At 33.9% G+C, this 27,526-nt stretch overlaps 3 protein-coding genes across 3 annotated transcripts; all 3 read left to right on the top strand.

Moving 5' to 3' along the window:
- The first annotated feature begins 219 nt into the window (after positions 1–219).
- Positions 220–3,206, top strand: LOC146540654 (venom carboxylesterase-6-like). Its single transcript, XM_085201778.1, has 3 exons — positions 220–396; positions 798–2,077; positions 2,768–3,206. Exons 1-3 carry the CDS (start codon positions 220–222, stop codon positions 2,946–2,948), a joined length of 1,638 nt encoding a protein of 545 aa, XP_085057904.1. The 3' UTR covers positions 2,949–3,206.
- A 216-nt stretch (positions 3,207–3,422) lies between these two features.
- On the top strand, positions 3,423–4,055 carry LOC146540653 (uncharacterized). Its single transcript, XM_085205611.1, has one exon. It carries the CDS (start codon positions 3,423–3,425, stop codon positions 4,053–4,055), a length of 633 nt encoding a protein of 210 aa, XP_085061737.1.
- An 11,553-nt stretch (positions 4,056–15,608) lies between these two features.
- On the top strand, positions 15,609–16,805 carry LOC146540652 (carboxylic ester hydrolase-like). Its single transcript, XM_085205601.1, has one exon. It carries the CDS (start codon positions 15,624–15,626, stop codon positions 16,803–16,805), a length of 1,182 nt encoding a protein of 393 aa, XP_085061727.1. The 5' UTR covers positions 15,609–15,623.
- Positions 16,806–27,526: the final 10,721 nt, after the last annotated feature.

Here is a 27,526-nt window from a genome sequence, read left to right as displayed (position 1 = left end):
TGACACAATTTGTTTATTATTTTATTCCTGTACTTCCTTCAGTGCGGGAGTCTTAAATAATCTATTACTTATTAGATATATTATATAGGTATTATAATTATATACATATATATCTAATACAGAAAAAAGATAATTTGTAGATTTAGATTACGATTAAAATTAGTAAATTATTTCATTGTCGATATCTATTTTGGTTAATATTTTGTTACAGCCTTTAAGATGATGAGGATTGCGTTATTATTGTGTATTTTTGCAAAGCTAACGACGTCATTAGAGGATCGTGTTGTAAACATTGACCAAGGACCAGTACGAGGATATCGACCCCAGGACCAAGATTACTTTGTATTTTATAGTATACCTTACGCTACAGCACCTACTGGAGACAATAAATTTGGTGTAAATAGTTATTATTTAATAATCTATGGCATAGTAATTGACTCAAGGCGTAATGCCTCTTGAATTCGGTGCAAAATTGTTTACGGAGTGTCTTAACACTAGGTTCCCTCTGCTTATCCTACTATGTGCGGGATACAGCGTGAAGCTGATTTTCTAGTAATCGGTACAACTAAATGTCAGTTTCCTATTTAAAGTTATATCACTGAAGTGATGTGTCATTGAATTTAATAGATACAAAACAAAAGAAATAGACACCGTTTTAAGTTACCTATTGATTGTGTAAGTCTTTTCATCAGGTTTAATTTGTTCTCTTAAATATTTTATTTGTACAATATATAAGATTAAATTTTAAGCATTATATTTTTTTACTTACTTTAATTTATTACTAATCATTTTTTCAGCCGCCTCTTCCACCACCTTCATGGAATGAGACCTATGAAGCACTTCAAAATTACGTGATATGTCCACAAGGACTACGAATTAAAAATGGTACAGTAGTGAAGAGAGATCCTAAACTAAAACCTCAAGAAAACTGCTTAATTACCAATATATATGTACCTGATACAAATAGCACTAACTTACCTGTAGTTGTATACGTCCACGGAGGAGCGTATCAGTTCAGCTATGGCAATATAAGAACAGCAATTAATTTGCTAAAGACTAAAAAAGTCATAATTGTAAATTTTAACTATCGCCTAGGACCACACGGTTTTCTGTGCCTTGGTACTAAAGACGTACCTGGTAATGCCGCTATGAAGGATCAAGTGGCTTTATTACGATGGGTTCAAAGGAATATTGCAAACTTTGGAGGAAATCCCAATGATGTAACAATCGATGGATGGAGTGCTGGAGCTGCAGCTGTTGATCTTTTAGCGATTTCGAAAATAACAAAAGGATTATTTCATAAAGTAATTGTAGAAAGTGGGACTAATGCTGCTTCATTTAGTATCCAAATTGATCCCTTGGCAAATGCAAAGATGATTGCAAGGCAATTAGGTTTTGTTGATGTTGATAATTTAGACAAATTAGAAGCTTTTTACAAAAATGCCACATTGGATACGCTTGATTCAATCGATGTCAGCAATAACCCTGACTCTTCAACAGTGTTTGCACCTTGTATGGAACGCGATGTTGGACAAGAACTGTTTCTTGATGATTATCCCATAAATATTTTACGAAGTGGCAATTACTCAAAACTACCCATGCTATATGGCATTGCTAATATGGAAGGCCTTTACCGTTTGGAACATTTTGATGAATGGAAAGATCTAATGAATCAAAATTTCACCAAAGTACTTCCTGAAGACCTGGTTTTCAAAAATGAGGAAGAACAAAAAGAAGTTGAAAATAAAATTAAAAAATTCTATTTTAGTGATTTGCCTGTGAGCAAAGAAAATATTTTGAGTTTTATACAGTATTTTACAGATGTTATGTTTGCTGAAGGAGCAGCAAAGTCGGTGGAATTGCAAGTAGCAGCTGGCAACCAACACATATATCTATATGAATACGCATATGCCGATAAAAGTGAACCGCTTATTAAATATACAAACACTCGCGGCGCCACACATTGTGCTGAAACTAGCGCGGTCATGGATTTAGGAGATGAAAGTACTCTCTCTGAAGAATATAAAAATGTAAAAAAAGTTATGAGAGATTTATGGCTTAATTTTATTACTACTGGGTAAGAAAATAAAATTTAATAATTAATGTGTCTTAGTTATATAATATAAAGAAACGTACGTAGAGTTCCGTTACTTAACAAGGGATGCCTCGAAAAATTCAGCGGAAAGTGGGGAACAGAGACTTCTTAACACTAGGTTCCCTCTGCCTACCATGCTGTGTGCGGGATACAGCGTAAAGCTAATTAATTTATCTTTTTATTTATTTTGTCTATTAAACAAAACCTAACGGGAAAATATTATTAACAGTATATAATATTATTAACGCACGCTTGTGCGTTCCTAGATAAGGAAAATATTGAAAATTTGAAAATTAAAGGATGTAATAGATACCTCTAAAGGGAAAAAGGGAAGCCTTATAGTAACACTATTACTAGTTATCCGTCTGTCCGGTTGAAATTAATATCAAATAATCAAGTTTATGTTCCCGTACCTAGCTCGTTTCCGTGAACATACAGTTATGAAACTTGGAAAGTGAAAATTCAAAAATATTTTATAAAAAAATATATTACAAACTTATATGTGTAGTTAATTTCATAAAAAAATACTATATATGCCTGCAAGCTAAATTTCTGAACTTTTATAAATTATACTCGGTGATACGGAACCCTCAATGGGCGATTCCGATTCGCACTTAACTATTTTTTTATTGATATATTGTTATAAGATTAAATATCTAATTTTCTTTTCAGGAAACCAGTATCAGATAGTTGTCTATATCCAAAGTGGCCCGCAGTGGACTGTGAGAGTTATCAATATATGTTTATAAATAATACCTTAACATTAAAAACAAATTTCCTAAAAGGCCGTAGACAATTTTGGGATAAGATTTACAAGAAATACTATAAACATCCCATTGCTCCTAAAAATTAAAGTTTTTTAAAAATTTATAAGTTTTTATAATTGTTTGTAATTTGTTTAACTTAATTATAATAATATAGTACGTATGAAATATCAACCGTCACATAAAACAGGATATACATTATACGTACATACTCAAAGTTATTATTTATAAAAGCTACAAGCTGTATTATTGTTATTAAAGATAATATTTTTTTATTATCCTATAAACGTTATCACGTTAGCGAATACAGATACGGGTTGGAGCTGCCCTGAATGTTGTCGTAATTCCTCTAAGAATGTAAAAAAGGATCACACTCCTATTCGCAATGTATCTACAGTGAGAGGAAGTAAAAGATCAGCACTTCAGTCTCCGCCTACACCGGAAAATCGCAGCATAACTCGGGATGATTTACGTGACGCAATAGAAGAAGTTATGAATCAAAAAATGCAAGAATTATTTTCTAAAATGATAGATATATATGATAGATAGATAGTATTAGCAAAATGATTGATAGAAAGATAAAACCGTTAGAAGATGATATAATTGAAATTAGAAAGTTTTTGAATTTCACTAACGAGAATTATGAAGACATGAAAAATAACATTGATGCTTTTAAGGTCAGAATATCTGAGTTGGAATCTGAAAGAGATGAGCTTGGTTCTACTGTTAATTCTCTTAATCAAAGAATCAATCAAATAGAACAGCAGTCGAGACAGAGTAATATAGAGTTACAATGCGTGCCTGATAATAAAAATGAAAACCTAATAAAGATAATTTGTGATTTAGGAAAGATTGTCGGTTGTCAACTAAAAGAGAATGATATACTGCGCTGCACCCGCACTGCAAAGCAAAATCAAAGCTCTCCACGCCCACGATCAATAATTGTACAATTGTCAACACCAAGATTGCGCGACGAACTTCTCGCTGCGTCTATTAAATATAACAAGGGAAAATCTCTGGAAAATAAATTAAATTCTGCACTACTGGGATTGCCTGGAATTAGCAGACCGATCTTTGTCTGTGAACATCTGTCCCCCATGAACAAGGCTCTTCACGCGGCAGCCCGAAAGAGAGCGAAGGAAGCTGGATACAAGTATGTCTGGATTCGGAATGGCAGTGTTTTTGAGGAAAAGTGATGAAACCGAATTTATCGTAGTGAAAAATTTAGATATATTAAAAAACATTTGATAATTTGTTTATTTTTAATTTTATTTAACTAGTTTTTAGCGGTGATTGTATGTTATTGTCCAGTTCTGTTTTTAAAATTCGATTCAAATATAAAATTGTACTATCAAAACTCACGTGGTTTAAGAACCAAAACACACAGCTTTCTTCAAGCGGTACTTTGTAATAATTACGACATAATCGTTCTTACAGAAACGTGGCTAAACGATTCGGTTTCTTCCAGTGAGCTTTTTGACGAGAGATATGTGGTTTATAGAAGAGATAGAATTAACGCCGAACTAATTCACAAAAGTGAAGGTGGCGGAGTCCTTGTAGCGATTTCCAGACTAATACACTCCAAACGTATATTTAATTGGGAATCTAAACTTGAAGACCTCTGGGTCATTATTGAAATTCCGATATCACATTCTTTGCGTCGGGTTGCTCTCTGTGTAGTATATTTGCCTCCCCCGGTGCATAGTTCAATGTTAAATTACTTTATAGATAATTGTCGTCTTGTTCTCGAAAATTGTGATTGCAACTATATCTTAGGTGACTTTAATTTACCTAGTATTAATTGGAATTTATTGAATGATACTTCTTGTGAATATAAGGTGCCAGGTTTATGTCAACCTCTAATAGATTTAATTAACATATATGGACTCAAACAGCATAACAGTGTAGTCAATAAGTCCGACAGAATACTCGATCTGGTATTATCTAATATTCCAACTTGCATAGTCCGTCCTAGTCACTCAACCCTCAGTAACATTGACCAGTCATATCCTCCTCTGGATGTAGATATTTCATTTGTAGGGCAAACAAAGCTTCCGTTTAATCGCGAATCTTTCAAGTTAAATTTTCATAAAGCCGATTTCATTAATATTTTAAAAGAACTTAAAAAATGTGAATGGGTGCAGATATTTGGGGATGTTAATGATGTTAATGTTATTCTTTCTAAATTTTATAATACTATTGGCGCTATAATTGAAAAATTTGTTCCTAAACAAAATATGAAGAAATCTCGATACCCACCTTGGTTTAGTAGTAACTTAAAGCACCGTTTAAAAGAAAAATACAACCTTAGACGTCGTTTTAAAAAATATAAAAACCCAATGGACGAACTAGAGTTGCAGTTGCTAGATTCGCGTTGTACACGTTTGGCCATTGATTGCTATAATTAATACATTAGTGACTCGGAAAAAAATATCTTAAAAAATTCTAAATATTTCTGGACCTACGTTAAAGCTAAACGAGGTGGCACGAGCTCTTACCCACTTTATATGACTGATGGATCGATGACCGCCTCAGATGGTAAGCAAATCTGTGAAATGTTTACGTCATATTTTGCATCCGTATTCATAAATAATACTACTTAAAACTCTGATTACAGAGATTCCTTGGAGTACATGGAAAAATGCAGTCGGTTAATAACACTACCTATTATAGCTTCTGAAACTCTACTGGGGAAACTCAAAAGTTTAGGTGAAAACAAGGGTGCCGGCCCTGATGGGATTCCGCCCGTGTTTATTAAAAGATGTGCTATATACCTGGTAGAACCTTTATTAATTATATTTAATATGTCCTTGCAAGCTGGCATTTTTCCGGCTGAATGGAAAAAAGCGAAAGTAGTCCCAATTCACAAAGCAAACAACGTAGATTTAATATCAAATTACAGACCTATTTCCATTTTATCAAGCTAAGGTACTAGAATCGCTTGTTTGTCCCTCTGTACGTTTTCATTTTAAACAGAGTTTGAGTATTCAACAGCACGGGTTTGTTCCTTCTCGATCAACATATATCAATTTAGTTGATCTCACAGAAAATATAGCAGAGGCTCTTGACTCTCACAAGCAAGTAGATGTTGTGTACACGGACTTTAGTAAGGCTTTTGATCGATTGCCTCATGATTTATTGATGCAAAAGTTATCTGCTTATGGCATTTCTGGTATTTTTTTACAATGGATCAAGTCTTACTTAGAAAACAGAACATTCTCTGTAGTAGTTAATGGCTTTTACTCTAATTCTCGGAAAGCAACGTCAGGTGTTCCGCAGGGGTCTCATCTGGGTCCAATCTTGTTCACCATGTTTGTCAACGACATACTTAATGTAATAAAGTTTTCCAAAACTTTTATGTATGCAGATGACCTAAAATTGAGTAAAGTTATTGACACTGTACATGATTCAATAATGCTTCAAAAAGATCTTGATGAACTTCTCAATTGGTGTCGGCACAATAAAATGGATCTCAATCCAAATAAGTGTTTTTTTGTAAGGTACTATCGGAAAAGAAATATCATCTCATTTCAATATAGTATTGCACAAAATAAGATTAAAGAACTTGAGCAAATCCGCGATCTGGGTGTATTATTTGATAAAAAATTAACATTTGTACCTCACATTGAACAAATAGTAAACCGGGGCTCAAAACTACTAGGGTTCGTATTAAGGAACATTAAAGGTTTACGTGATAACAGAGTCCGGATACTGCTGTACACATATCTTGTTCGCAGCATCTTAGAATATTATTCAGTAGTATGGAGACCTCACTTTGCAAGCCATTCTCTAGTAATAGAACGAATACAAAAAAGATTCTTACGGTACCTATTATTCTCGAACGGAATTTCAAAAAAGAAACTACCTTCTTATTGTCAACAATTAAATCATTTCCGAATTATTTCTTTAGAAGAACGTAGAAGGCGGTTAGACATATTTTTTATCTTTAAAATTTTTACCAACGGAATTGACTGCCCTCAGCTACTCACTAAGTTTAATATACGTGTACCAACGAGGTTTCCCCGTAATATAATAACCCTTCTTTATCCCCCACCCTGGAAAACAGTGTTTGGATCAAACTCTCCTGTTTCTAGACTTTGCAAGTTGGTTAATGAGTACAGTGACCTATTTGACATTAATGCTGATTCAACTAGCAAGATTCGATTAATATTGAACACCAAAAGTCAAACATGCTAAAAATATATTAAATTTAACATTTCTTTAATTTTTTTATGTTCTGTGTTGTTTTCTACGCTTAGGAGTTTATTTTCGGTCTAACATAGCAAGATGTATCTACCTGTAAGTGTTTGTTACATTTAGTCTTAGTTCCATGTACTATGTATCTTTTTTGTATGTATTGATGTAAACAAATGTTGGTGGATCAATAAATAAATAAAAATAAAATAAAAATAAACATCTGAGTTCTGTTTATATTTAATTTGGAGAATAATATTGATGCCATTGAATTGATTGAATATCCCTCGTCTTTAGGACTTTTGGGGAAAATAAATAATAAAAAAAATAAAAATAAAATAATAAAAAATAAAAAGCCTTTTATTTCTTGCATATTAATACAACTTGATAAATTAATATTAAGAAAATACATATGTTAAATGCAAGAACCCCTCCTCAGATGAAGGTGAAGGCCTCCTCTAAAGAAGTCCATTTCCCTCTGTCTTGAGCTATTTGCGGCCAGCAAGCAAAAGGCCAGCAGGACTTTTGGGGAAACAAATTAATTCGGCGTTGAATTTCGCCACTTGAGAAGTGAAGTGTGAAGTGTGAATCAGAGTCTCTCTGTTTAATTGATATATGAGGGATACAGTAGCAGTACCATTTCGAAGAGAGAAGAGAAGCGACTGACGGCAAATAGTAAAATATAGTACATTTTAGATGTAACAGTATCTTATGTCAAAATTAAGAGCCGTATCCCTTTCGTAGTAAGTTAGGCAGAGGGAACTTGGCAATCTACCTACCCCCCTGGACACTTCCATTCCCCACTTTCCGCCGCATTCATAAGACACTGCTGCGCTTCGCTTTGTTGCCAGAGCGAGGAAATAAAAAGTGAAAATATTTCATACCCGCCGAGTGGGAATCGAACTTCCAATCGTTAAATAATAATTAATAAGTCTTATTAACCGGCCTTAAGAAGACAGCGGGAATCCGCTGAATTCAAAGGGCGCAGGACCGGATGGAGTGGCGAGAATTAGGGGAGGCCTATGTCCAGCAGTGGACGTTGAAAGGCTGATGGATGGATGGAAGTCTTATTAATTACTTTTGGTATTACTTAATCTTCAGACAAAGCTCTTGGAGTTCGCTATATTTGATTCCGCGTGTTTTAAGCTATTGTTATATAATAATGATTCGCACAGATATCACACAGGTGCATCGAAACAACTAATGTAATCTATATATATAAAAGGACGTGTCCTCACTGACTGAGGTAAGACGCACTCACAGCCGTAACCGCTGTGCGTAGAAACGTGAAATTTGGACAGATGTTTACTTTTGTAATCTGTACGTCCACTGAGAAGGGATTTTGAAAAATTTTAACCCTAAAGGGGTGAAATAGGGGTTCAAAGTTTGTATGGAAAAAAATTGAAATCGGCACCGATTCTTATAAAATATGAAATTTAGATTTTTAAAAGTATTTTATTGAATACGTGTTTCATCGTTTTCCAGAATTCTCCCCCTAAGGGTGCAAATAAGGGGTTGAAAGTTTGTATAGAATTTTTTTTAAACTGGTACCAATTTTTATAAAATTTGATATTCAGGGAAGGGATTTTGAAAAATTTGAACTCTAAAGGAGTATAGGGGTTGAAAGTTTGTATGGAAAAAAAATTAAATAGGCACCGATTTTTATGAAATTGTTAATTCTCTCTACGACTCTTAAAGATGTGAATTAATTGAACATGTGTTTCACGGTTTTTTAGAATTTACCCCCTAAGGGATTAATAAGGGGTTAAAAGTTTGTATGGAAAATCTTTAAGTCGCCACCGATTTTTATAAAATTTGAAACTTAGATTCTTAAAAATATTGAACACATCTTTCGTGGTTTATTTTAATTCATCCCCTAGGGGTGCAATTAAGCAGACAAAGCTGCACGAGTCCGCTAGTTTGATATATTTACGGGCTATAGCTACCCTTGATATATAGATTATCTCGAGAAAAACAAAAATCAGCTTCACGCTGTATGTGCACACAGCAGGGCAGGCAGAGGGGACCTAGTGTCAAGTCACTCCGTTTCCTACTTTTTGCCGAATTCTGGAGGTATTGCGTGTTAAATGGCAGAACTCAACGCCGCGCTTTGCGTCGACTCCAGAGCGAAGAAATGGAAATATAAACGTAAATAAATATTTCACTTCCTCGAATGGAAATCGAACCCACAACCGTCGAGTTACAGTCACACCCCAGTGCCGCTGCGCCACGACGCACTATGACTTCCTATAAAAGCGTGCCAAAAATGGTCGAACCAAAAGTCGTAATTTCAAAGTTCTGTTGATTGTTCTATATACTAGAATAGACTATCTTATCAATACAACAAGATTTTTATATTGCATATAGCGATATTTAAGCGTTAGTTTCTTAATAAATTTCTATAGTAACTATATTTATATTATACATTTTTATAAAGCTCATTGTCTCTTCTTTAAGAAAATGTAATTAATCATCTTAAAATTTTTAGAAGTGTTATATTTTAACATTTTCATATTTTCAATTGGAGTTTTCACTGTTGCCGCTGGCTGCCGCTGCCGAGAAAACTATATTTATGTATACTACAACTATTCAACAATTATGGGAAAGAATAAAATTTTGCGCATATTTGCGCCATTTTGATTTAGAGCAAAAAAACCAAATTGTAGTAAAATGTCAATTTTTGATATTTCATGAATACTGCGTTTATTTTCAATAATTGGCGTCCTATTTAGTTCTTTTTTGTTCTATAAGTAGAAAAAAACTATCAGAATGTTTATTTTAACATGAAAAATAATAATATGACTATGTTTTGAAATTGACATTTTTTGTGGTCATTCCAACCATGATCATGATAAAATTATCATTTTTTTATATAAATAAAATATTATGTGGATACAAAATAAAATATTTAATTAATTTGATGTGGTTTTGCACAAAACAATTTTCTGGACAAGTATAAAAAGACCAATTATAGCTAGTTGCTTTCATTAGAGTAACCGGACTTTTCCGCATTGTTTCTATTACCTTATGTATATTTTATTAAAAGATATACATATATTTTGTGCAACATGAGTGAATTCGTTTGCAGTAGACGTAACTTATGCACTTTTATAATTGAAGGGAGAAATATTTCTGAAATAGAAAACTTTTAAAAGGAGAACTTCAATTGGTCGTGATCAGACGTAAAAACTATAATAAACAACATTAAAAAAAAAATTTATATAATTCTTCAAACTATGTAATCAGGACTTGCCGTAAATGTCGAAAAATTCGATCAATATACACTTAATACAGCGCAATTCTATGTAACAAGTATTACACGCCTTCTTCGGTCGGTTTCTTTCGCATAAAAAACTTATACATGGAGCTCAAATTATACAGTACTATGCAATTCTTCCTATTGGGCAACTTTCTGAAGACGCTCAGGAAGCAAGAAATAAGGATTACAATAGTATCTAACGAACTGTTTGACGAAGCTAAAGAACTTCTGCAAGTCACAGAATAAATTCCTTGTTTACTTCACTACGTATTAAAATTATTTTTATATTACATATGATACATCACTTTTTTTGTTTAACAGCCTAGATTTAGTATACTTAAGTTATTTTAATGATTTAAAAATAATAATATCTTTTAAACATCTTAATAAGCTCTTATTTATGACAATTTCTAACTTTGATTTTTTTTATTAAACAACTCATGACTTTTATTAATATCTATTTTTTGTCATTGATAGCAAATATATTCAAGTATATATATGCAAAATTTCAACACTTTGCGATGAAAAGTGAATGAGTTACGGATTTTTGACACGAGGCGCGTCGTTCCGTCCCACTGTGCGACGGCCTCAAAACGAACAACGGTCTTGACAAACAGATAAAAGGTTTTTACCGTTTTAGGAATGGAATCCTAAAAACTACTAAACTAAAGCTATTTTCGTTACATTTTTTTTAATAATAAAAAGGAAATATATATTTTAATGACATGCAATATATGGAATGGAATGCAAATGGAAAAAACGGAGTGTGTTAACTTAACACAAGTCTACCTGTGGTATAAGGAATCTTGTATTAAATTATTTATTATAATTAGTAGATTCGCAATATATTCGTATTCAAGGTTATATAAATTTTAAAAATTAATATTTATTTTACAGTCATATAATTTTTTTGTTATTATAATAATTAAATATGATATTTACACAAGTGAAAGTCTGTATGGAAACAATTTACCTAGCAACGTCCTATACATATATACAAAATTTCTTCTCGAACAAAGTAACGTTGCAATCTAGATAAAAAAGTCAGCTTCACGCTATATTACACAGCAGGGTAGGTAGCGGGAACCTTGTGTTAAGACATTCCTTCTTCTTCCTGGCATTAATCCCGGCTATTACTAGGGTCTGCCTTCCTACTTAACCTACTCCACTTTGCACGATCTTTTGCGTCCTCGGTGGTTAGACCATTGGCTCTCATGTCCTGCATCACGACATCCAACCAGTGCTTCCTTGGGCGTCCGGGAGGTCGCGCCCCAGGAACTGGTATAGCAAGGCACTTGCGTCCGACATAGTTCTTAGGCCGGCGCGTAACGTGGCCAAACCATCTCAAGCGACGCTCTTGGAGCTTATCCGCTACGTCACGGACCCCAAGACTACCTCGAATGAATGTGTTGCGCATGCGGTCAGACCGCGTTACGCCGCACATCCACCTCAGCATCTTCATTTCCGTGACGTGAAGCTCCTGAGTGTGCCGAGATAGTGCTGGCCAACATTCGCTGCCGTATAAAAGAACCGGTCGGACGATGCTTTTGTATATCAGCCCCTTGAGCTTGGGCGGTATTCTGCGGTCGCAGACCACACCAGTGACCTCCCGCCATTTGGCCCAGGCAGCGCTTATCCGGCCATGGACATCGTGGTCGATGCCTCCAGACTCGTGCATAACAGATCCAAGGTACCTGAACTTCTCCGACTTAACGGCTGGCTCAGGACCTATAAGGATGGTGCTCGAGTCCCGGCTCCCGCAGGCCATGTACTCTGTCTTCGACACATTTAGTTTAAGACCGCCGTTCTCAAGCGTACCCTTCCAGAGGTTCACTTTACGCTCCAGCGTCACAGCAGTCCTAACCATAGAAGCGGAATCGTGGTACATGTCTCTGATAATCTCAATATAGGCCTCAGGGATCCCTTTGGATCGCAATGCCCACCAGATACACTGACGAGGCACACAGTCAAAGGCCTTCTGCAGATCTAAAAAGGCCACGTGCAGAGCTCTCCTTTTTTCCCTGTATGCCTCCATCAAAGTTCTGAGGGCGAAAATGGCGTCCATGGTGCCCGATCCTGACTGAAATCCATATTGAGACTCAGAGACAGTACACTCTCGGCGGAGCCTGAGGTCGATCATGCGCTCGAAGAGCTTCACGGTATGACTCATAAGCTTAATGCCCCTATAACTACCACAATCTTGAACACTGCCCCTTCCCTTGTAAATAGGGGTAATAAAGCTAAGCCGCCACTGATGCGGCATCTTACCAGTGTTCAAGATATGGTGATAAGGTGCTGAGAATTCTTTTGGAATAACGTATTCACGACGGCCAGATCAGACGCAATACAGGTTCTCAGAATGTTTTCTCCCTCTGCATTGCGAAGACCGTGCCCAAAACCCCCGTGAACACGTTCATACGGCTCAGCAGCCCTACCGACGTGCCCGTTCAAGTCCCCCCCAACTAAGACCACTTCGGTAGACGGCACAGCAAGTAGCACCCCTTCATACTGCTCCCAGAATGTCTCCTTTTCGGCCGCGCTACATCCCGCCTGGGGAGCATAGGCACTGATTAAGTTTGTGATAACGCCCTCAATCAGTACCCTCACTCGCATCAAGCGGTCGGAGCGACGGTCAACTTCAAGGAGCCCATTCTGAAGCTCTTCAGAAAGCACTACCGCTACACCGTTTCTACCCGAAGGTGACCCAGTGTATATAAGCCGGTAACCCTGTCCGATGTTACGGGACTTATTGCCCTTCCAGCGTGTTTCCTGGAGGAAAGCACACTGGACCCGACGTCTCATGAGTACATCTGCGAGTTCCCTGCATCGTCCGGTCAGAGAGCCAATATTCCACGTTGCAAAGCGGAGTTTCCTTCTGGGTACTAGCGTCTTTAGCCGTGCCCGTACATGACACGGTAGCCCTTGCCCACTAGTCGCAGGTGTAGGGCGATGTGCCTGCGCGTCGTTTTGCGGCGACGCCCTAGCCGTACCCAGTCTTGTGTTTTGTTGTCGGTCCATTTAAGTGGCGGTTGGCGGTTTTTAAATGGAGCGACTGCCGTCTGACCTCCAAAACCCCGTGGGGAAAAACCGAAGGGAGAGGAAAATAGAAGGGGTAGGATAGGTAAAAGGAGGGAGCTAAGGAAAAGAGGAGGGGAAGGAGGGGGAGTTAGGACACCATTCTTACGGACTGGATGAGGATGTAAGAGTGGCGGCTCGAGGATCCGGGGTCGCGTACCCGTATGCCCACAAACAAATATCGGACAGATATTAGTCAGGACATCCTCTGGATGGGAATGGTGTTAAGACATTCCGTTCCCCACTTTCCACTGAATTTTTCGAGGCATTGCGAGTTGAGTTGAGTTTTGAGTAACACAACGCCGGGCTTTTGTCTTGTTTCCAGAGCAATGAAATGTAAATATTAATAAATAATTATTAATTTCCTCGATTGGAGATCAAACCCACAATTGTCGCATTAAAATCACATTCATCACATCATTTGAAAAATTTTAACCCTGAAAGGGTGAAAAACGGGTTGAAAGTTTGTATGGAAAAATTTTTAAGTTGGCACCGATTTTTATAAATTAAGACTCTGAAAAATATTTAATTTAATACGTGTTTCACTAGAATTTACTAAAATTTACCCCCTAAGCTAAAAATAATTTTATAAATATATTAAATAAATATTCGCATGATTCAAGCGGGCAAAGCCGCCTGAATCTGCTAGTTCAATATATATAAGAATAACATTTTATAGACATAATAAAAATGATATTTATATGATTTCTTTTCATTTTAATATATATTTTTTGTAATGTCACTTGAACAAACAATTAATATTAATTAGAGGATGTTGGTATGTGAATTGTCTTCCTACAGACTTTTACTTGTGTAAATATTTAATGATTATAATTGCAAAATAATACGTTTACATGGCCTTGAATATTGTATATCAGGAATGTATTTTATAGAATATCTCCTGAAAAGATATTACCTGTTTTCAACACTAGGGTAGGCCTTTCTTAAGGCACTCCACTTTTCCCGATTTTCCCGACTTCCATACATTACAAGTTGAGTTCCGCCTATCGAGTCCACTACAAAAGCGGGAAAATGGAAATTATATATATACAATATATTATAACCAGTCCCGAAAATGGAAAAATAGCCCATGATTTTTGCATTTACTGTTCTTCAACGGTAGAGAGAACCTAGGGTCAAGACACTCCGTTCCTCACTTTCTGCCGAATTCTGACGGCCACGGTGACTTTAGTGAAACATTTTTTATAATATCATGAAATAAAACACCGGTGACGGTTTTACACAGGTTTTCCTGCAATATTTATTTATAGTTTAATTTTTTCTTTGTTTACTTTTTGTATGTTCCCACTAGATCATAATAAAATTTATCATTAATATTATTCAATAAATCCATCCTCCCCACCCTCCATGTCAGGTTAAAATAAAATTGTTAAGTCATTTTATCAATATCGTTACAAATAATATTTACATAAATAAAATGTTTTTACAAGTGCTTTTACCGAATTTCATTACAATTATAATGTAATTATTCACGTATATATTAAGTAGGTTACACAATTTTTTAATTATTGTATTTCTGTACTTCTTCCAGTGTAAGTGTCTTAAAAGTCTATTGCTTATTACATATATTGCTTATATAGCTATTACAATTATAGACAATAAATATCTATGTTAATTAGAATTATTGAGTTTATTAGTAAACTTTGATTATGAACAATATTGTTAATAAATTAGCTCATTGTCTATATATAGTTTGGCTAATTATTATTATTGATTATTGAAGTTATTCTTACAGCATTGAAGATGATTAGACTGGGGTTATTCTTATGTATTTTTGCAAAGCTAACGACTTCATTAGAAGATCGTGTAGTAAGCACTGATCAAGGACCAGTACGCGGCTACAGACCCCAGGGCCAAGAATATTTTGAATTTTATAGTATACCATACGCTACAGCACCTTCTGGAGAAAATAAATTTGGTGTAAGTAATAATAACCATTTATTATTGGGTCACAAAAATCTTCATGTTTTGGTTGTCTTGGTCTCATTCGTACATATTAATTACGTACTTTTTTTGTTCGTTGCGTTAAGCACTTTGTTTTTGTAGTATACAAGATTCTGATATAAATACTATAAAATTTCCTCGCTTATGACACTTATATTCATATTTTCAGCCACCACTTCCAGCACCAAAATGGAATGAGACCTATGAAGCAGTTCAAAATTACGTCATATGTCCACAAGGAATGCGTTTTCGTAATGGTCAAATAGTCAAGATGGATCCTAAATACAAGATTCAAGAAGACTGCTTATTTGCTAACATATATGTGCCTGATACAAATGTGACAAGTTTACCTGTGCTTGTATTTTTTCATGGAGGAGCGTATCAGTATAACTATGGCACTGTAAGAACTCCAATTAATTTGCTAAAGAGTAAAAAAGCCGTTATTGTAAATTTTAACTATCGTCTTGGACCACATGGTTTTCTGTGCCTGGGTACTAAAGATATACCCGGTAATGCTGCTATGAAGGATCAATTGGCTTTATTACGATGGGTTCAAAGAAATATTGCAAACTTCGGTGGGAATCCCAATGATGTTACAATAGATGGATGGAGTGCTGGAGCCTCATCTGTTGATCTCATGATAGTTTCGAAAGTAGCAGAAGGATTGTTTCATAAAGTCATCCCAGAAAGTGGAAATAATGTTGCATCAGTTGCAGTTCAAAACGATCCCCTGGCAAATGCAAAGATGTATGCAAGCCAATTAGGTCTCGTTGATGTCAATAATTTAGAAACATTAGATTCTTTTTACAAAAATGTCACATATGATGTGCTTTTCTCGATTGATGTCTCTCACAGACCTGACGCTTCAACAGTGTTCGCGCCTTGTGTTGAACGTGATGTTGGACAAGAACTTTTCCTCGATGATTATCCCATAAATATTTTAAAAAGTGGCAATTTCACGAAAGTGCCTATGCTTTATGGTATTACTAATATGGAAGGCCTTTATCGTTTAGATGATTTTAACTCATTTAAAGATAAGATGAATCAAAATTTTACTGAATTTCTTCCTGTGGATTTGAAATTTAAAGATGAAGAAGACCGAAAAGAAGTAGAACATCAAATTCAAACATTCTATTTTAATAATAAGCCTGTAGATGAAGAAAATATATTGGGTTATATAAAATATGGTTCAGACGTTATGTTTGCTGCTGGAACAGCAAGGTCGGCGGAACTCCAAGCAGCAGCTGGCAACAAACAAGTATATTTGTATGAATACGTATTTGTCGATATAAATGAACCATATATTAATTTTACACAAACCCGTGGTGCTGGACATAGTGCCGGAAATAAAGCGATCATGGATTCAGGAGATGAAAGTACTCTATCAAAAGAGTTCAGAAGTATGAAAAAAATTATGAGAGACTTGTGGCTTAACTTTGTTACTACTGGGTAAGAAATTTATTCTCTTTTTTAATAAATAATAATTTATATTACACATGTTATAAAGAAATAATAGGAAAATATTCGAATATTAATATATTTTTCTGACAGACTTTCAACTGATAACAGTCTGTAGCAAAAGGCAAAATTGAAAATACAAAGACTACATTTCATTTTTAAATTATCATATTAGGTTAAGATTAAATATCTACTTTTTTTTCAGAAACCCAGAATTACCTTGTTCTCCATATCCAAGGTGGCCTACAATAAGCCAAGATAATCTTAATTATATGGTATTAAATAGTACATTATCTGTAAAGAAAAATTTCCAAAAAGATAGTTTAAAGTTTTGGCACAAAATTTACAAGAATCATTATAAACATCCCATTGCTCCTCAAAACTAAAACTTTTATATGGTAACTATTAAAACTTAAGGAATGTATTCCTTAAATAATAGTCGTTTCAAACTAAGATAGTTTCAGAATATTATGTGCTTACATATTGTACGAGTATATAATTTGAATTGAAATAAATTTTATTTTAAAAAGTTCACTGTGTTTTCTTTATCATTTATTTTTTATTCGTTTGATCGATTTTCAATACCCCAAAAAACAGGTTTACAAAATAATTACCCGTCAAAATGTTCACTTACTACTTTTAGAAACTTGTAAAGCTTAGTATCGAGGGCGTAACCTTATTACACAAAACCGACGGTATAACTTAAACACAGGAGGTTCACGACGGTACTCTACGAGTAACTATTGCTAGGTAAATGGGTTTTGATTTTATAGTTAACTTTTGTTTGTATCGATAATCATGGATAGATCTCGTTTTGAATTTCACAGTTGATTTTTATTTGTATCTATAAACGTCGATTAGATTACATTATTTTTGTGAGAGAGTTAAAAATTATTATTATTACTTACAGCAAATTTATTTTCTCCAGTAGGTGCTGTAGCATATGGTATACTATAAAATACAAAATAATCTGCTCCCTCGTGTCGGTAGCCGCGTACTGGTCCTTGATCAGTGCTTACTACACGATCTTCTAATGACGTCGCTAGCTTTGCAAAAATACATAATAATAACCCCAGTCTAATCATCTTGATTGCTGTAAGAACAACTTCCAATTAGCCAAACTATATATAGACAAAGAAGTAACTTACTGACAGCATGGTTCATAATGTCATTCTACTAATTTATATCTATACTAGTGGACCCGGACGCGGCTACGCCTGCTTGAAGTATAAGAATATTTTCGCGTCGGTCATATTCATACTATTCCGCCCGTAGGCTAGGTCATTTCAAAGCAGTGACATCCCCTTAATTATTAATTAGAATGTTATACAGTAAACTATAATTTCAATCTCGATAAAATACTAAAAGTGACTATTATATTTATTTTCATAAGGATGAATATCAAAATGACGCGGTAACGGTTGCGTAGCGACGCGACGGTTGTTATTAACATGGCAGAATAAATTGCATGTCAAATTAGAAAGTACTTTAAAATATATTAGTTTATATGTATAATGTAATGATATATAGCCTATACCACTTCTGAAGAGTGCAGCGTTCATACAAAACAAAAACATAGTAAATCGGACCAGTAGATCCAGAGATCTTAGCGTTCAAACAAACAAACAAACAAACAAACAAACTCTTCCGCTTTATTATATTAGTATAGATTCGAAATAACATATATCTATTAATGGAATTAGACATATAAGAAATATCTAATAGAGAAATATATTTTTTAAGACACTTACACTGAAAGAAGTACAGAAATACAATAATAAACTATTGCCTCACCTAGCTAATATAAAGATACGTGTCATAATGAAATTCGGCAAAGTCACTTGTGAAAACATTTGTGGAATATATTTTATAAATACATTGTTATAGAGCTATATTGTTCTAGATTTTATAAAATATATACTCATATTGTTAAAAAATTATATCGATAGAAAAACTTAAATAATTCCATTTTAACCTGGCGTCGTGGGGGCTAGTTCAAAGTTATCCACGCGTTTTAGTGTTTTAATTTGCTGGTCTATAGGTAATGAATATGAAAAAGCGGAAGAATTTGTTTGTTTGTTTGTTTTTTTAAGGTTTAACATCTCTGGAACTACTACTAGTACTTTTATATTGTGTGAAAGCTACATTCCCGTGGATTATGAAAACGAAAACAATAATTATGGGTGCCATAGAATTACCTTTAGTGCGTGCGCTGTAGAAATAGTTAGATAGAATGAAAATAGATAAAAAATATTTAATATAATTAGTTCTAAAAAATAGTCCGTATTATCTTTGATCTATCTCTAATAAATAAGTGTAGTCTAGTCTAAGTCTAATAATTCATTTTATAATAAAAAACGGACAAGCGCGAGTCGAGCTCGCCCACCTAGGATTTCGTACAAAAATGGCAGGTTTAGAGCTTTTTCTGAAATTCAGGTTAGACTTAGCCTCAGCCCTTTCATCTGACACCTCACTTGAACTAGCGCCTCTAATACCAAGTTTTGCCCCCCCTTTTAAGGGTATTATTTTTTAGGGTTCAACCGAAAATGCTTAGTTTCCCTGTTTTTTCGGAGAAACCGCGGGCGGGTCGCTAGTATTGTATATTTTCAAATAAATTTAAATTCGTTGCCGTCTATTTTTTGAATTAACAAGAAAAAAATAAGAAACTAACTTTTTCTAATGTAAATTTAATAATGAAAATAACGGTCCACAAAATTCATAAAAGAAAATCAATTTATTGCGTTTCAGAAGATAAGACGCTAAACAATATGTTTTCTAGAAAAAAATATAGCTCATCTAAATTAGTTAATTAGGATGGGACTATCAACATTTTATTGATAATCAAATTAAAGTAGTTCTATTTAATACTTGAATATGTGTTACCTTTACGAAAACTAAAGAATAGAATCAGCTTCACGCTGTATCCCGCACATACACAGGATAGGCAGAGTGTTAAATACACTCCACTCTCGATTCGATTCGATTGGAGATCGAACCTACAACTGTCGCGTTACAGTCACGTTCTTGAGCCGCTGCGCCACCTCAAACCTAAAACCTTTTTATAATAAAAATCATTACATATATAGATAAGAAGTTACATGCTTCATTGTTTGAACGTCAAACAATCTACCACCAGTTCATCAGTAAAATTAATGCCTAATTTCTATGGTTTCCAAGAGGCATGGGTTCGAGTACTGCTACGTTCAAATTTTATACGTTTTCTATATTCTAAATGTGGAATGACACCTTAAAACTGTTAAAAATATATATAATAAACTAGCGGCCCGCTCGCGGTTTCGCCCGCGTGAACTATGTTATTATTAATTTCTGTCTCCGATTTTTTTTTAACCTCAAATATTGCTACGAATACTTGATTTCTGTGTTTATACTATCATAATCAAATTCAACTTACATATCTAGACTTGCAATTAAAATAGTAATTTGGGGTATTCTTTGTAAGACTTTTTTATTATGATTTTTTTTATGACCGAAGTCGGAAAGTAATAACTTACCCCGACTTTCTGTGCCAAGTTTCTGGGTTTCAGAACTGGCGAGCAGCACCGTGTGTTATTTTACACGAACCATTTGAAGCCACTTTTTACCTATTCGTAACTCAAAAACTATTCCACCTAAAGCTGTCATATTTGGCTCAAATATTTAGACCCCCTACCTGAATACGTGCATAAAATTTCATAAACACAGCTCAAACAGTTATTTAGATAATGACGTCCAAAAATCGTAAATTTTTAGGGGGGTGACTAGCCTATAGACCTTAATGTTAACCAAGTTCCAGATGATCTAGAATGGTGAAATTTAGCATCCGGTTAAGTAATTGGGTGTATGTCAAGAGAAAAATCCGAAACTAGTATTTTTTTAAATATTTTCTTATAATTTTTCAATAAATAGATTCAATTAGGAACATTTACTTATAGCACCTGTAATGAAAGCATAGCAATCAAAGTTAATGATAACTGATTTTTAGGCATAGCGCCTGCCAACAAAATAAGAGCAATGCATTATTTATATATATTTGCTTTTATTTATGTCACACGTTAGTAAATATTTTATTTGTTTTGTAGACTAACTTCACTATTACTTACGTAAGCCATCGAAAACAACACGATGCTTTCAAGTATATTTTAAGATAAGATATGTCTCCATTTGTAGCTGAAAATGACTCTAATTTATGTCCTGAGAAAGCCTGTCATCATGTGGACTTCAAGGGCTTCACGTAAAAATATAAAAATATAATAAATGGATTAACATCCTTCATTATTATTTATTACTAGCGGACGCGCGCAGCTTCGCTTGCCTATTTAAGGGTGAATTCTAATAACCCATAAAACATGTGTTCAATGAAATATTTTTAAGTCTAAATTTCAAATTTTATAATAATCGGTGGCGTTTTAAAAATTTTTCTATATAAACTTTCAACCCCTTATTTGCACCCTTAGGGGGTGAATTCTAGAAAACCATACAACATATGTTTAATTATATACGTTTAAGAGTCTGAATTTCAAATTTTATGAATATTTATGAATATTTGCACCCCTAAAGGTTCTCTCTAGGGGGGGAATAATAAGAGGGGAGAATTCTAGAAAACGATGAAACACGTGTTCAATTAAATACCTTTAAAAATCTAAATTTCAAATTTTATAAAAATCGGTGCCGATTTAAATTTTTTTCCATAAAAACTTTGAACCGCTATTTCATCTCTTTAAGGTTAAAATTTTTCGAAATCCCTTAGTGGATGTCCAGATTACGAAAGTAAACTTTTGTCCAAATTTAACGTTTCTACCATCAGCGGTTACGGCTGTGCGTGCGTCTTATCTCAGTCAGTGAGGACAAGTCCTTTTATATATAGATAATTTAAACATTTTAGTACTTATTATACTAAGAGCATTTGCATAGTCGATTAACGTATTTGATATTAAATACCTGAAGAACTTTTATTAAATTAGTGAATCACTTTTACATTTTTAAATATAAATTATTATAAAAAAGATACATTTAAAAATATAAAAAAACCACTCTTCCGAGGGCGGGACAAGGGTCCAAGCCATCGGTGGCTAGGGCTCCAGAGAGAGGAACCGCCGCACAATACGTGCCGTCTCAAGTAATACTGCCTTCTGTATCCGGTTCTTGATCCAACAGCTAAGCGATAGCCTCTTAAGGTGTTGGTCGAGGCTTTTCGCTATTAAACCGTTAACCGAAACCACTATCGGCACAATGATAACAAATAACAAATTATTATAACAAATTATTATTACAATATTTAAGTACTAAGTCCTATAAGGGTTCTGTTTTATTGCTTTCGAGGTACAGAATCCTAAAACAGAAAAAAATACACTAAAAAATAAATATAAATAAAAGCTTTTAAAAAGTAATTATATTGATAGGAATATATATAAAATTTAATAATAATATACTATCTGTAAGGTCAGTCGTGGCACAGGGGCATAAAGTGTGACTGTAAAACCTGACTGGTTACTGGTTACTAGTTACTGAGTGTTTTAACACTAGGTTCTCTCTGTCTACTCTTCTGTGTGCGGGATACAGAGTGAAGCTGATTTGATTTTTATTTTGAAACATTGTCAGCCTACCAGCTATCTTAACAGAAGTAATTATAAAGTAATTATTAACAGTAAAAATTTAAGTAATTGTTCATAAAAAAATAAGAGAAAAAAAGAGAAAATTAAAAATTACTTAAACAAAATAATAAAAAAAAACCAAAATGTGGTGTCGTGGGACACCAGGTAGGAACGAAGTTCCTTCGGCTAATGTAGAATCGACACAAATTGCAAAAAAAGTCGTGCTCAATTTTATGTAGGTTTTCTTGATTTTTCTCTTAAATTTTGCAGATTTGTTTTTATTTAAGTACAAGAAAGTATTTAGAAAATTCAGTATTTTAGGAAATAATAAATTACTTAAAATAAAAAAACATCGTAATTCAAATTATCAACTAAAAAAGAAAGAGGGAGAAAGAGAAAGGTATTATACATTACTCGTCTGTGTATGCGACTGTCGCGCCTGCGCACGTCTCATTTAACGGTTTTATTCCACGCATTTTTCTTACGGTTTTACTATCACATTTTTTTCAGTTCGTTCACGCAGCGAAATCCCTATCCCTTCCAAGCCTGCCGTAAGGAACTTCGTTCCAATAAATAAATCCGCTTTACGGTGTATCTCACACATAGCAGGGTAGACAGAGGGAACCTAGTGTTAAGACACTCAGTTCCCCTCTTTCCATCGTATTCTGGAGGCATTGCGTGTTGAGTTATTCCAACAAAATAATAAAATTAGAAAAAAAAAATAATAAATTTATCAGATTTCTAAACGCAGCATACATTAATTACTTTATAATCTGACAACTGTCATTTAATCAACAAAATAAAAACTATAGTCGAGATTCATAGATAAATATAATCTAAATTCATATATAATTAAATATCATCTTAAGAGTAATAAAACATAATATTATTGACTATAATAAAAAAAGTAAATACCTAATTATATTAGATACATTTTATTGTACAAAGGCGCTCATATTTTAATGGTTTTTTTGGCCAGGGTTTCATGATTTTACTGGTTTTAGGAACACTTGTGAAAACGGCAGAGAACGAAGTCGACCTTGGGATCATATCAATTCAGATTGGTACCGTCAGCACTTAATAAACTTATTGTTTATATTTTTTCCAAGACATGTTGAACAATGAGTCGTTCAATAGAATTGCTTGTGGTTGAAACAAGAACCTTACACCGAATTGTTCCAATGCCTAACGATGGGAGCTGTCTCTTCCATGCTTTTGCATATTCTTTGTTTGAGCGTATTGATATACAACAAACTAATAAATTGCGCGAGACTATAGTAGAGTACGTATGTCGTAACTGGAATGATTTAAGTATCTACACTAGCGCTCGAAACGGGAATCCTTACTCTTCTAAAGAAGACATGCTTTGCTTAACTACGTACGGAGCTACTTCCGAAATAAAGGCTGCAGTAGATTTGTACAATATTAAGATAGAAGTGTATTATCACAATGGTGTCCTACTTGGTTTATTCGGCGAAGAGAAATGTCCTATGAAGCGCTTACTCTAAACTATGTTTTAAAAAGAGCAACTCTTGAGTTTCTTGTTATAGTAGCTTCGTATAGGAAAAGTACTTGTAATGGCCAAATTGAATAAAGAATATTTTGATTTTGATAACATTATGAACCTTCCTACTTATAATTTCTGTACAAAAAGTAATGATATCCCATCAAAAACATAAATGTAAAAAGAAAGCCAAGTTCTGTAATAAAAAGTATGCTTTCAGCGATAAAAGAAGTGAGATGTAAATGTATGCCAAGTTCAATGGTCAGTCCTGAAATTTATTTTTAACAATATAAAATATTTTATAACAACTGAAAATGCCCATTCTTCTTACAACTTGGAGACTTCATTTATGTGTAATATCTGACTTGGCTAGTTTTCAAATTAATTTACATCGATATTAATGAATGTATTCAAATTCTATTCTATTCTATTCAGATTCTATTGTAAATTCATATGAAAACAACCATTGAACTTGGCATACATTTACATCTCACTTCTTTTATCGCTGAAAGCATACGTTTTATTACAGAACTTGGCTTTCTTTTTACATTTATGTTTTTGATGGGATTCAACTTACATATCTAGACTTGCAATTAAAACAGTAATTTGGGGTATTCTTTGTAAGACTTTTTTATTATGATTTTTTTTATGACCGAAGTCGGAAAGTAATAACTTACCCCGACTTGGGGCAAGTTGTTAACATGCCGGGGTAAATTGTTACCCTATTTTTTAAAGCTATTATTTGCAAAATAAAAAACAATAAATAATCGAACAAAGCCTGTTTATTTAAGGAATAATCAACACAATTATAATAATAACCAGGCGCAAAAGCAAATCTCTTTTAACCGACTTCTGTAAGAAAAGGAGATTATCAATTCGACTGTTTTTTTTTAATGTATGTTACTTCATAACTTTTGATTAGGTGAGCCGATTTTGATGATTTTTTTATTTGAAAGGTAGTGCTTCCCATGTGGGACCCAATTTTATTTTTGGTCTATTTTTGACAATGGTATCTATGAGAAAATCACATAAGTATTAAATTTGTATTGGTACTTGTGCGACAAAATGACGAATAACTCAACATCACGCTAACCGATTCCAATGATTCTTTTCTTGTTTGAAAGGATACACCTCAAGGATAGTTTGATGATAGTTTGGTTAGGTTCCGATTATAAAATCCGGTCAAAATTGAGAAAATTTGTTTTTATTTTGGTAAATTTTAATTATACTGGAATAGTTTGTTAAAAGGGATGTTGTTTCAATGGAAAAATTTGTTAAAATTATTGTCAGAAGTAAGATTCCACATCGTTGCATTTCTTTTCAACCAACCTCAAAAAAGATGTTTTTATTTTCAACCGACTTCAAAAAAGGGAGAGGATCCCAATTCGGCCGAATAATTTTTATGTATTTTCATGTCAATATACCAAAATGTTAGCTTCCACAAAAATAATACCTAATTGAGTCAAGTTTTACATATCACAACAGATCCCACTCGTTAACAACCACTACCACCACAACCAACACTCGTTTAAGAAGTATCCTTTTAAGGTTACTTGTCACTTAAAATCGTAATTAGAGTTAATCTTGAACAAAAAAAAACCGAACCGAAAAACAACGAACTAAAAGGTATATGATAATTTTACATAAAATAAAACTTTTAGTATGAAAAATTACAATATTTACATCCCATTATTGGTACAAATTAATTGGCGAAAGATTTTCTGAGGTCACAACATGCCCCAAAAAAGGGAACATCTATCCCCAAAAACACGTGTTGAAAAAAAATTAAATATAAATAAGATTAGGAAACATAAATAATTTACAAATAATGTTCCGAAATAGTAGATAATATATGTAAAAAAAAACACTAACATACTCGAGGCTAATCGTTAAAATTTGTGAGATAGACCAAAAATATCAAATGCGAAAATATTTACAATCGTGCACCAACGACACCTGTGTGCTATTCCATTGATTTCGGGTGCCACTGGATTGTTCAATATGATGGCCATGGTCGCGGGTTCGAGTCCCGCTACGTTCAAATTTGTATGCTTTTCTAAATAAGTATATTTTTTCCCTGAGTGTGGAAATACACTTTAAAAATAATAAAAAGTCTCATACTTGATAACGGGTACATACCTACATAAAGGAAACATTCCTTTATCTCTTGTCATTTGTAGTTGTTGTTGTAGTTTTCTTCCTTTCTCCGGTCTCGAGACCATTTGTTTTAGATAGTCTTCTTTGATATAATAATGCGTATCTTTTACTTCCTCTTTTGTTTCATTATTTTTATTTTTGTACCTAATGTTGAGAAAGTATCCGATCCCTTCTGTATCCCGCACAAAGCAGGGTAGACAGAGGGACAGAAGACACTCCGTTCCCCAGTTTTTGCCAAATTCTGGAGGCATTGCGTGTTGAGTGGCAGAACTCAACGCCGCACTTTGCCTCGACACCAGACCGAAGAAATGGAAATATAAACTTAAATAAATATTTCATCTTCTCGAGTGGGAATCGAACCGACGTCTAGTTGGTTTTACAGTGACACTCTGTGCCCCTCCGCCACGACCACGGCCTCAACTACTATTAGACGTGTTCTTTCACTTTTTTTCTATCTTTTATGCTAAGTCCAGTAATATTTCTCATCAACAAATAAAAAAATATAAACAAATGAAACAATTAATACAATTAAAAAAATATTTTAGTTACCTGTTGTTCGTTAGTGCTTCATTTTAAAACTTGTGCACTGGCCGAATAAAAAGGATCTGTTCTTTGATTGGCATATTTAATAGAAAATCTAATAAAAAATAACTTAAATAGTAACTTTTTTCTGTCAATCTTGTCATTATCATTGACATTTGCGTATTTTTGCGTCGAATTTAAAATGAAAAACTAATTTGTGTGTTAGGAAACTTTCTAAGTACGTAGGAAGTATCCTAACGTAAGTATCCTAGTACGACGTACTCGTGCGGTCATCATGTGAGTGAGAACAAAAATCGAGCTCTATAGGTTTAAACTTTATGTAAATATAGCATCCAAAAAAAGAATAGACGATCTACACAATTGAAAGTCTGTAGGAAGAATGAAACAATTAATACAATTAAAAAAATATTTTAGTTACCTGTTGTTCGTTAGTGCTTCATTTTAAAACTTGTGCACTGGCCGAATAAAAAAGATCTGTTCTTTGATTGGCATATTTAATAGAAAATCTAATAAAAAATAACTTAAATAGTAACTTTTTTCTGTCAATCTTGTCATTATCATTGACGTTTGCGTATTTTTGCGTCGAATTTAAAATGAAAAACTAATTTGTGTGTTAGAATAGTTTCTACGTACGTAGGAAGTATCCTAACGTAAGTATCCTAGTACGACGTACTCGTGCGGTCATCATGTGAGTGAGAACAAAAATCGAGCTCTATAGGGTTAAACTTTATGTAAATATAGCATCCAAAAAAAGAATAGACGATCTACACAATTGAAAGTCTGTAGGAAGACAATTCATCTTCCATTCCATTTGTATATTAATATAAATTGTTTGTTCAAGTGTTCTTCAAAGAAAATTATATTAAAGTATAATAAATCAAGGACGAATATATATAATTCTTATGACATCATAGCTACTCG

This window comes from Heliconius melpomene, chromosome 2 (assembly GCF_056956725.1).
Source record: "Heliconius melpomene rosina isolate 202511_hmr_F chromosome 2, ASM5695672v1, whole genome shotgun sequence".
In the NCBI taxonomy this organism is placed as follows: Eukaryota; Metazoa; Arthropoda; class Insecta; order Lepidoptera; family Nymphalidae; genus Heliconius; species Heliconius melpomene.
Note: the sequence above shows the minus strand (reverse complement) of the source record. Positions and strands in the feature narration are given on the sequence as shown.